This window comes from Diabrotica virgifera, chromosome 4 (genome assembly GCF_917563875.1).
Source record: "Diabrotica virgifera virgifera chromosome 4, PGI_DIABVI_V3a".
Classification (NCBI taxonomy): Eukaryota; Metazoa; Arthropoda; class Insecta; order Coleoptera; family Chrysomelidae; genus Diabrotica; species Diabrotica virgifera.
Genome location: NC_065446.1, coordinates 160,698,419 through 160,710,786, shown reverse-complemented (window position 1 = coordinate 160,710,786; position 12,368 = coordinate 160,698,419). Strand labels below are relative to the sequence as shown.

Below are 12,368 nucleotides of genomic sequence, written 5' to 3'. Positions count from 1 at the left end.
CAAACTATTTTTGGTCCCAGAATATGTGATTAAATTTATGACCTGTATTTTCGTTACACCCTGTATAATTATAATTATGCAATTTACAAAAAAGTTGTGATTATGAGTTCCGAAAGAACGTTTATGTTTGTTTCACTGAATTCGAGAAGGCATTCAACCGAGTACAACAGGATACACTTTTCTATTGCCTGCGGACAGCAAGACTTGACCACTACGACATAAGACTGCTAAAATACTTATATTACAAATTCGAGAGTCATACTGAAAAACTACCCATCAAACGTGGAGTACTGGGTTGTGTCTTGTCACCCAGTCTTTTTAATCTGTACTGTGAAGAAATCTTTGACCAAATCTGAGGCTTTGGATGACAGACAAGAGGGAATAAGACTAGGCGGAGAAGTAATCACCAACATCAGATACACCGCGCTACAGCCATTCTTGCAAAAAATTTACAAAATCTCCAGACATTAGTAAGTATCGTCAGTGAAGCAAGTTATCGGAGAGGCCTTAAAATCAATATTTCCATAGGACAAACTGGACGGCAGTTGGAAAGATTGATATAGATATAAACTTACGTGCATAGAAATCGGCTCACTTAAAAATTTGGTCATTTTTGATGTCTCATATTTCCTAAACCTGTTGGCCGATTTAAGTGATTTTTTGAACATGTTATAACCTGATTATTTAACAATACTACTGCGGTAATATTGTTGGTAAACAGGTAAATTTTCGTTGTATACCGGGTGTACCAATCAAACTGTGTTTTTTTTCTCAAAGTTCGCATCATCCTGTGGAATATTCTAGCATTTATAAAATACTGAAATTAAAACTCAACTATAGCCTCAGGTTTTCTTAACATTCTGTTTTTTGATTCATTCGTTTATGTTGTATAATAAAAAAGTTAGGTACTTTAACAACTAAACATGTTCTCCATCAATACACGGTGTTTTTAAATAAGTGCGACAAATTTGAAGGGGTAATTCTGCATGAAAAAATAATGACAGTTGGCTTTATAAACTTATGTCCGCAAGTGTTCCGTTTCCGAGATACGGGATGTTGAATTTTTTCTTAAAAACTGACGATTTATTTATTGCTTTAAAACCAGTTAAGATATGCAAATGAAATTTGGTAGGTTTTAAGAGATAGTTATTGCGGATTTTTTGACATAAAATTAAGAATTTTATATTCACCATTAGCGTGCATACGGGTAATATGATCGGTCATATTACACGTATGAGCGCTAATGGTGAATATTAAATTCTTAATTGTATGTCCAAAAATGTGCAATAACTACGTCTTAAAACCCACCAAATTTCATTGGCATATCTCAACCGGTTTTAAAACAATAAAATAAATCCTCTGTTTGTAAGAAAAAATTCAACATCCCGTATCTCAGAAACGAAAAATTAGCGGACATACGTTTATAAAGCCAACTGTCATTATTTTTTCATGCAGAATTATCCCTTAACACATTCGCGGTCATGACTGCATATGAAGTCATTTACTCCATAAGAATACGTGTATAAAATGACAGCGTGTCCGCGAATGTGTTAAAGTTTGTCGCACTTATTTAGAAACACCGTGTATTGATGAAGTACATGTCTATAGTATTTTTACTACAAAAACGTTATTACGTAGGTCAAAATTTTTGACGTAAGAGAACTGTCAAAACATTAGAATGTGACTTTTCATTATTGGCATGTTTATTATAACATGGCAATAATGAAAAGTCACATTCTAATGTTTTGACAGTTCTCTTACGTCAAAAATTTTGACCTACGTAATAACGTTTTTGTAGTAAAAATACTATAGTTATTAAATTACTTAACTTTTTTATTATCCAACATAAACGAATGAATCAAAAAAACGGAATGTCAAGAAAACCTGAGACTATAGTTGGGTTTTAATTTCAGTACTTTATAAATGCTAGAATATTCCACAGGGTGATACGAACTTAGAGAAAAAAAAACACAGTTTGATTGGTACACCCGGTATACAATGAAAATTTACCTGTTCCCAACAATATTATTACAGTGGTATTGTCAAAGAATCAGTCTATAACATGTTCAAATAATCACTTAAATCGACCAACAAGTTTAGGAAATATGAGACATCAAAAATGAGCAAATTTTTAAGTAGGCCGATTTCTATGTACGTAAGTTTAGATCAAGGTCTGCTTTCCCATAATGGAGAGGATGTGGAACGGGTAAGCCATTTTAAATACCTTGGCGGCTGGCTAGATGTAAATTCTGACTCTGACGAAGAGATTATAACCAGGATCGAAATATCACATAAGGCTATGATCTGGAAACCAGTTCTATGTAACAAAAACCTTTCGATGAATATTCGCAAGAAGGTCCTGAAATGTTGTGTGGTATATTGTTGTATGTTGAAAAATGAGCATATTCACTCGCGAATATCTCGAAAAGTATTGACTTAAGTTCCTCATTAGAAGAAAAGTTGCTTAGAATTAGACAGTTTATTCACTTCCGGACTTATTTTTAACGTGTTTTTTCACCCACGAGAAGAGGTAGTACTCACCTCCAGGGCAAAAGCACACATCGGCACAATATCACTTTTTTTCTTTGACATGTTAGCTATGTGTATGCCTTTCATGTCAATCCAAGCGATTCTTTACAATTCAGATGTTTTGCAATATTTTACTGTGAGTGAATGGAGTATGGTAGAACAAGGAAACAGAAAACAAGTGATAGACGTGAGAGTTAGAAGAGGGCCAGAGATAGGAAGTGATCATTACATGTTGATGACGAAGACAGAAGAAAATAATGTGAAAAAAGAAAAAATCTATATAGAACACAAAATAGATTTCCGATTACCAAACATTTGTTGGTTACCATGTAACCGAAGTTTAAAGCTTGTTGTTCTTCCTTGACTTTTCTTGAGTAATAGATTTCTGATTCACAGATGATCTTTCTTGAGATCGACTATCGAGGCTAATTGGCGGAAATTCCAATTTCAATAGTGCTTGTAATTGGCTTATTGGCGATAACTAAGGAGAAAAACTTATAATCCAGGGTAAAATTGAAGGCAAGACAGGAATAAGACGCAAGAAAATGTCCTGGCTCCGAAACATAAGACAATGGACAGGGATTAACGACATTCAATCTCTGATACACATTGCAAGAAACAGAGAGTTAATGGAAAATGTGATCGCTAACATCCATTAGTGGATTTGCAACTGAAGAAAGAGAAGGAGAAAAAGAATAGACCCACTATTGGGGTCTAGGACATTTCGCCGTCGCCGTTTCGCCGTCGCCATTTCGCCGTCACCATTTCGTTGTTAGAATTCGTACTTATAGTTTCGGGATGATCATTACTTGTATATAAGTTTTGAATGGTTTTCGAACTATTATATACTATCACTTTTGCATAATGAAGTTTTTTATTTTTGATACAGTAAAAACAATTGAAATTGAAATCCCTTTTCTCAATATTGTTTATTTCCGAGAATCTGATAATAGTCATATTTATCTATTTAATGATGTATTCTAATTATACTCTTGTTTATTGTCCTTAATTTTCTAGAAATAATAGGTTAAACTTAAAATTACAAACAATAGGTGACTATTAAAGGTTGGCAGGTACATCAGGTACCGTTAACAGATTATTATCTACTTAATGATGTATTCTAATTATATTCTTGTTTATTGTCCTTAATTTCCTAGAAATAATAGGTTAAACTTAAAATTACAAACAATAGGTGACTATTAAAGGTTGGCAGGTACATCAGGTACCATTAACAGATTATGTCCCTTTTCCTCATTTCTCTCTTTTGATTTACTATATAAGCGCAGAATTCATCTGAAGAGTTCAGTCGTATCTTGAAAGTGTTTGCGATAATTACGAACTTAATTATGGACCGACAAATTCTATCTACTACAGGAAAGCCAAAATTTAGCTCAGATGGTTTTATTTATGTTTTTGATACCCTTAGCAAAAATGACGATGAAATTAGATTTTGGAGATGTGAGAGAAGAGGCATGTGTAAGGCAATAATTCACACTAAAAATTGTAAAATAATAATTTATTCTAATAAATTTTCTTATTTCCAACAATATGTATTTTACTTTGAAATTTTCACTGATTGATTCATTTTTTTATTTTAGGTAGTCAACGAATGTTTGAATAATACCAGTCAGGCTTCTCAAGCTCGACTTCCAAATAGTTGCGCACTGAGGAAGTCCATCAGACAAAAACGCAACGAAATTCAAGCTGCACCGCCAAACCCTGTTAATTTGGAAGAATTGCGAATACCGGAACATTACAGGATTTATTAAGTGTCGGATGGCGTGGAAGAAAATTTCCTTTTGGCGGACAATGGAGAAGGGGCCAACAGAATATTGATTTTCGGGAGAGCTGGCAACAGCATTTGCAAACTTCCCCATATAGTTTGCCGATGGTACATTTTCAATAGCACCGCCGCTTTTTTCCCAAGTGTACACCGTGATGGCAACTAAAAATAATGGGGTCCACCCTATATTTTATGCCCTTTTGCCAAACAAATCACGAGCTACTTATATCTAATAAAGAATTTGAAGCCAAATCTGAGCCCTACTGCGATCCATTGCGACTTTGGAAGATTGCTTCCCAGGAGTAAATATCAACGGATGCTTCTTCCACTTAGCACAAAATATGAAGAAGCATGTGGCACAGTTTGACCATCTTACATAATACAATAATGATGCCTAATTTGCCGTAAATTGTAAGATGGTGACATCCTTGGCATTATTCCCAGTTCGTCATTTAGATCAGGCCATTGATGTGTTGGGAAACGCTTTACCTGTTGCGCTTCAACCACTGTTGGATTGGTTCGAAGACAATTACGCAGGACGTATGAACAGGTAACTATAAAGTGTACTTCTTCAGAAATTCCAAAATCTGTATATCATTTTATTAATTATTTATAAACGAGGAGATGGTAGACGCCCTCCATTATTTCCCAGGAGATATGGAATCTCTATCAAAGGACGATGAATAGGGAGGATCGAACCAACAATTACGCGGAGGCAGCACACAGAAGGCTTCAAACAGAATTAGGAGTCGACCACCCTACAATATGGAAATTTATCGACAGCCTCCGTAAGGTGCAGAAGGGTAGGGACGTTCACTATGAACAATTAGTTGCTGGGAATCTGCCACCCTTGAAAAAAAAAATATAGGGACGCGGATGAGCGAATTTTATGATTTGTCCGAAACTTCAATGCCGATGAAGAAATTTTAGAATATCTTAGAGGACTTGCCCATAATTATGAAATGTAACTTTTTAAATATTTTTATTACTGTAAATATTTTATTTTTCAGACGAAAACAATGTATAGTTAAATACGAAAATATAACTTGGTTTTACTAGCAACTAGCTATTATCAGCTAGCAACAGCTAGCAATTATCAGCATTTTATTTACACTGACATTTAGTATAAAAAAAGTTAGTATGTTATCACGTTCTTGCTACATTTAGTATAAAAAAAGTTAGTATGTTATCACGTTCTTGTAAACTTAACCAATGCCGGGATGGCGACGGCCGACGGCGAAGTGGCTCGACGGCGAAATGGCGACGGCGAAACGTCCCAGTCCGCCACTATTGTACAGCTCTAAGAAAATTATTTTTGTTGGCCAATTGTTTAAAAAATTTATGCTAAGCAGGCAGGTAACAGGTAACTAAACCGACCATTTATTACGCAGATTCAAGAAAAACGGTTTTGTAATGCATATGTTAATTTGTTGATGTTGAAAGCATACCAAATATATATACTCATGGCATTTTTTCCATTATTACCTTCTATACAGTGATGAGCGCGCTAATAACCGGCAAAATAACGCAAAAGATGGAAAACATATTAAGTTGTGAGATAAAAAGAAATGAAGCTAGCCAAGGTGGGAAATTTAGCGATAAAAACGTATTAATTTACATTCTATTTATTGTTTCCCATCTTGAGACGTATCAGGGGATTATGTCAACTAAAACTGTCACTGTCACAGTGGCAGTTGCCAAACTCGTCCAATACGTCTAAAGGTGGGAAACAATAAATATAATGTAAATTGATAGGTTAATATCGCTAAATTTCCCAGCTCGACTAGTTTCATTTCTTTTTATCTCACAACTTAATATATTTTCCATCTTTTGCGTTATTTTGCCAGTGATTAGCGCGCTCATCACTGTATACTGGACAAATTGGTTCGCGATTTGTTACATCTACTGTTATTCAAAATTAATGATTTTCAGCTTTCTCCTATCAATAGCTAAATACATACAAATTATTTTCAAGCCAAAAAACTGATGTAGATAAGTTAATACAAGATTTCCTTATAAATTTTTTTCTTTGGAATAAAATTAATGAAATAAGAAATTCAGAGAGATAAGTCTTTCAATCATAATGATATTGTTATTAGATAGTTTTGTATGGCATTTAGTCCCAAGCGGCATATTTGTAAATTACTTACTGTAGTGTGGCATCCCTCTGTCGTTTTGGTGTCGAATCGTCCTGTGACAACTCCCGTTTCCATCGTTCCTTATTTGCTTTATATTCTTTCTTTCTATGAGCGTCGAACGCCTTTCTGTCCATATCCTGTTGACTACTAATATCTTTCATCAACTTCTTTTCACCAGCCAAATTATATTTATGCTTCCTTTCAAGCTCTTGCTGATGTTTAATCTAAAATACAAATATGTTAAATATTATTGATATTCAACTAAAAAGAAGATATAAATCTATATTTACTTGTAATTTTTCTAATTCTTTACTAAAGTTTTGAAGCAAGCTCTCGTACTCTTTATCTAATTGGTTTTTATGCGCCTCCATTTCCATCTTACATTTGTCTTCCAGTTTTAACAAGGCACTTTGATGTTCCCTACGCATTCTTTTATATCCAGACATCTGTTCATGCATTTCCTCCTTTAACATAAAAAAGCATAATTTAAGTTACGAAACATTAGCATAATTCAATTTCTATAAATAATTTAAGTTCCAGCAACCTGTAAATAGAAGCACAATGGTGTGGAATTTCATTTATTAACAACACTATTATTTGGTCTAAAATAATCAATAAGTGACAAGGATACTAGAACTCAAAAGAAACTTTATTGATCCCAAATTCAATAATGCCCTTCAATGGACGAAGGAATCTAGGTACCCACTGTCAAGAGGTCAATACTTTTCTCCTTCAGAAGTTATTGCACAGACAGACAGACATTGACTGAAAAAAAGACCTATCAGGTATAACCTAGTAACTACTTTAATTTAATGTATACTGTTTTTAAATGTACATAGATTACTGTAACACAAGTTATATATTACAGACATCTCCTGTACCTACATGAAAGTTGTTTGAACTAAATTTAATTTAAAATTGTATTTAAATGTTACGTGTGACAAATGGAAACGTGTGACACATTTTAGAACTATTGGTAGGGCTCCATTAATCTGTATATTATGGTATCTAGCATTGTTATTGATAACAACAGATCCTACAGCCAAATTGGAGATTAACTGTTCTTTCAACCATTTTTCGTAATTTTCTACATACAGTACAGCGTCGATAATCCGAACTAATTGGTACAGGGGTAGTTCGGATTATCAAATTGTTCGGATTATCGAACATATGTTCAAAATACATAAAAAGCTCATAAACATAGTACATATTATGTACATACGTTTTAGTTACAAGGAATAAAACACATGCATAATACACAAATATAGGTATTGTATGTATTTCTGCATAAAAAAAAACAAAAATCCGCGGTCATATTTTGCCCATATTGTCATATTAAAGCCAAAAATTCGGTCCGTGATCATATTTTTTAATTTTATAATTTTTTTTGGGTTCGGATTAGCGATCGTTCGGATTACCAGGGTTCGGATTATCGACGCTCTACTGTATATGCCACCATGATAATCTTTCGACTTAGCACTTAATGTAAAAATTAAAAGGGTATTCGGTATGAAACCCATTTACCCATTACCGTGTGTAATAACAAAACTGCTTCCTTTTGAAATGTTTTTGAACAATCGTTTACCACTATTATCTGATCAGATGTTCGGCGTAGTGTGTTCTACATGTTTATCAATATATACAATTTAGCTTACCTTACCTTCTGTTGCAATTAACATTGTCTAAATACTTAAAGCACTAAAAACAAAGAGCATGAATGTCATTATGTTCAATTAATAAACGTCGATTATCTTTCCTTTTCTTTCATTTAAATCTCAAATCTTTTACAATTCTGTAGACAGAACTAACACATCCAGTTCACTCGTACGTATCTTCAAGCCTTTTCTGCAAAAGTTTCAGTGATACACGACAATCATCAGTCTCATGAAAATGGTAAATTGTATTTATAATGAATTGTTTGTCATAGTTCCTTAAGTTGCTCATAGTTGGTTTTCGTTTAGCAGGTAGCTGGAAATTCTTGTGAATTATTTGAATCTGTGTTTGTTAGTATTTTCGCTCAATGAATTATTCTTTCTATTGTGAATACAGATACTCCTGTAGCTTCGCTCACACATTGTATAATATTGGTTCGATTATTTTCAGGAATCAGGGTTTGTATACAAACCGCCGCGCTACTAGACACACTGGAACATTGAGCTTTTACAGTCCTGGACCCTTAACTTGTTGCAATGTTTATTTTTATGTCTAGTGACATCTAGAATGTCAGAAAATGTATAGAAACCGAATATTTGTCATTTTGTTAAAGTTGTAACAGTTTTAAAGTATTGTAATATTCTTGGTGTTTTAATAAAGTTATTTTAAAGCAGAGTGACAATACTATTAATTAACGTATTTTTTGTATGAAAAAACAATTATTTTGAATGGTTTCTTGACAGTAACATAACAGAGATGAAAGTCACATCTGACAACGGACCGGATTAGCCCATAAGCATAGCAATTAGGTACCTACCCAATTGTCTAGTAGCGTGGCGCTTACCGTATATAAACACTTTATGTGTTGAAAACTTGAGACCGGAGACTGAATTACAACCTTATGACCTATAGTGACTATATAACTACGTTTTTAAAGATTTTACAATCTTTTTAAAAGCATTTCATTTAAAAAAAAATAATTTTTACTTTAAGCAAATAATAAAATATTTTGCAGCTTTAAATATAAAATATTCTTCTCAAATTGTTTAATATTGCAACGCCATTGCATACCTGATTCTAGTAGAGAGATATCGCAAATGCATTTTTATCGCACGCTAATAGCGGAATACGCTATTTTGACATGTACGCAAGCGCAGAGTGAATGTTACGCTAATACCGGATAACGTGTCCCGCTATTTAAATCGAAATAAGGGACGGTAATAACGTTAACGCTAATTTGATATTTGGGACGAAATATAAAAATAATTTATAGAATACAAACAAATTTTATAAACTAAATACCTACTATGAATCATCTTGTTTCATGTGTTGAGAAACATGTGTGTTCTTATTTTGTCTACAATAGACTACTTTTTGTACTTAGGATATTAGTTATTCAGATATTTTATTAGATATTATTTTTTACTGATTATTTATATTTATTGATGATTAAATCATTAAAATTAAAATGCATGTTAAACTACCCAGTATCCAAATTCATTTTTCAATAAAAAAAAAACATTTTTTACAGCACTGCTAAACATTAATTTCTAGGTTACATTTAATCCCAAACGTCGGCTGTCATAATAACGTTAAACCCCGCCCCAGAACATTTGCGATAACTCTCTTGATACTGAAATAGACCGTTATCCGTTATTTACGTCTTGACACGGTAGTAACGTTTGCCTTTGCGATATCTCTCTATTTTCTATGTTTACGTGAGAAACTATTTCCAGGAACAGCACTCCACTGCATTTGAAACCAAACTGTAGTTACTTCTAAAGGGCAGACGATTTAGAAAAAGAAAGAATACCACTGGGTAGAGAAAGAGATCAGTGAGTCGATTCGGCAATATATGTCACCGCTAAGCTAATTTGTATTTTGGGATAGGTACAATGAGTAAGTAGGACGACACAGCTATTCTTGCTGACACGAGCAAGCACACCTTCTCATAGACGACCAACAACTTGAAAAAAGTTGAGACGTTTTAATATCTTGAGTCCATGATTTGAAGTAATTGGGGCTTTGGGATGGGCATGTGTTGCAAGTGTTGAATATGGTGAAACAATAGAAGGTTTCTTATTTTGGACACTTCTTACATGCAACAAGACATTAACACCTGTGATGCATACTCATTTAACACCTATTACATTACCATGTTATAAAAAAAGTTAAACAAAATCAAAAACCACAACATTTTTCATATGTATAAGTAAAAATTACCTGCATATGCTCTTTCTGTTGTTTAGTAACTATACTGGTAGTTCTAATAGTAGCAAAGTTATTGGTACCATGATCTGAAACAGCTGCAGCAGCTGGATGATTAAGTTGTCGATTTCTTCGCGTCGTACCATCTTCTACACCTTAAAGCATAAGAATAGAATTGGAATGTGCTTATTACTTATTCTGACTTAGTTTAATAGCAATCTAAATATATATTAACCTTCATCGGACTGGCCGGGGTCTATTTTGAACCCAAATCACAAATGTTGGCTGTTACTTTATAGATCTTAATTTTTAATCGGCACTCTTCCGTCTATCTGTAGTTTATATATATTTTATTGATCAAAAATCATGCATACAAGAACATTTAACGGTTAGATTCGGTTAGAAAATATTAAAAAGCGTCATATTCAGACGTATTCCCAGAACTTTTGGATATTACTGAGCTCAGATAGAACAAGTAGTGAAATATGCATAAAGTGTAATAATTTTATATGCCTAAAACACGCGAAATCAGAGATAGAGTCTGTACATTGTGCAAATAGTGTGTATGTAGTTGTTATTTAGTATCACTCAGTAGAATGTGAACGTATTTTGTAGTAATGCGTATGCTTTAGTAAAATAAATGTTCAATACTATAAAAATATAGTGTTATTGCTACAGTTTTTTTTTCGTATAGGTAGGCTTAGTTGAAGCATTATCAGAATGGAGTCCATTCAGACCCAGCCGTCTTTTGTGTAATATTTTGAGGCTCGTCCGATGAAGGTTAAAAAGTAACTTTACTATAATATTATATTAGGATTGGAAAACAAAATGTTACATTACCTGCTGGTAAACTATTGGTACTACTGGATTGACTACTGGCAGATACTCCCACGGAATGAACACTTTGTTCGGAGGTAACTGAATTGCTTTTAGAACTATCACCGCCAGTATGTTCATCTGGAGTATCGTCTACATCTACGAATAATTGATATTAATAAAAGATTAAAATCGTCCAATTAAAATCGATATATGAATATTGAGTAATAATACAAAAGGTCTAGCCTGTTAAGATGGTCAAAATTTCACCCAACCTTACATCCTAACATCACCTCAAAAAGGCTAAAACGTGATCTACGGTTTTTAACTGTATATCCAGTTCTAATCATGGTTTAAAAAAATTAGCGTGAAATTCAAATTCAAAAACTCCTTAGAAATTTTCGATATTTAATAAAAAAACATTATATTTATTTTAGGTTTTTTGGTACCTATTTATTTTATATTTAAGTTTACATTTTTGTGTCGTATCTTAAATATGTATACTGGTCTGATATGTAATTTTAGTTGGTCAGATTAAGTTTGGAAAGATTTACCTTTACTTCAGAACACAGTAATTGGCTATATTGTGTAACGGTGCCCACAAGCCCACCAACAACCGACCAGAACTAAGTTCGATTAGGAGTATTGATCTAGAAGAACTTTTACCTTGATCTCTGAGTACTAATCAGAGTCCTCCGTCCTTTCCCGTCTCTGTGATCTACTATTGATCGGCTGCTCCCCGATTTTCGGGTATTGACTAAAGATCTTCCTTCGTCCTACCCATCCAAAAGCAGTTAACATTTATTTTCCGTTCGCCGACATCCACGTCGAGGATCGCAGCCCTCAAGGATTCGTCTTTTTATTTTACGTAGGATGTCTGACTTCCATGCAAGTAGACCGGGGTTCGAATCCCAGCGCCGGCGAGAACAGCTAGACTTTTTCAGTCGACTCAGCCTGAATAAAATGAGTACCTTGGTAAAACCAGGGGCAATAATATGCGGTTGAAGTGTAGCACTGGCCCTGTTACCTTCCTTGTATACCGTAGGCTCTAGATATAACAGACTACCCTGCTATAATCCCAAAGCCGCGTAGCGGTATAAAACGGGAGACTATTATTATTATAGAAGTAAATTTTATTTTGTTTGTTATTTATTTGAATATATTTGAATCCAATTAAACTTGCGTTTTACTAAGGGTCGGTTGTTCGAACGCTAATCAAAAATGGAATCAACTGACCATTA

The 12,368-nt window shown here is 33.8% G+C and overlaps 1 protein-coding gene across 2 annotated transcripts in view; it reads right to left on the bottom strand.

Annotated features, from left to right (window-relative positions):
• The window catches only part of LOC114332943 (serine/threonine-protein kinase Tao), a 166,514-nt gene that overhangs the window by 63,500 nt on the left and 90,646 nt on the right, over positions 1-12,368 (bottom strand). For both annotated transcript variants that reach the window (XM_028282746.2, XM_028282745.2), the window contains exons 7-10: positions 11,152-11,286; positions 10,327-10,466; positions 6,741-6,914; positions 6,463-6,674 (exon numbers count right to left, since the gene is read on the bottom strand). In XM_028282746.2, the coding sequence (XP_028138547.1) occupies positions 6,463-6,674; positions 6,741-6,914; positions 10,327-10,466; positions 11,152-11,286 (661 nt within the window). The remainder of the gene's footprint in view (positions 1-6,462; positions 6,675-6,740; positions 6,915-10,326; positions 10,467-11,151; positions 11,287-12,368) is intronic.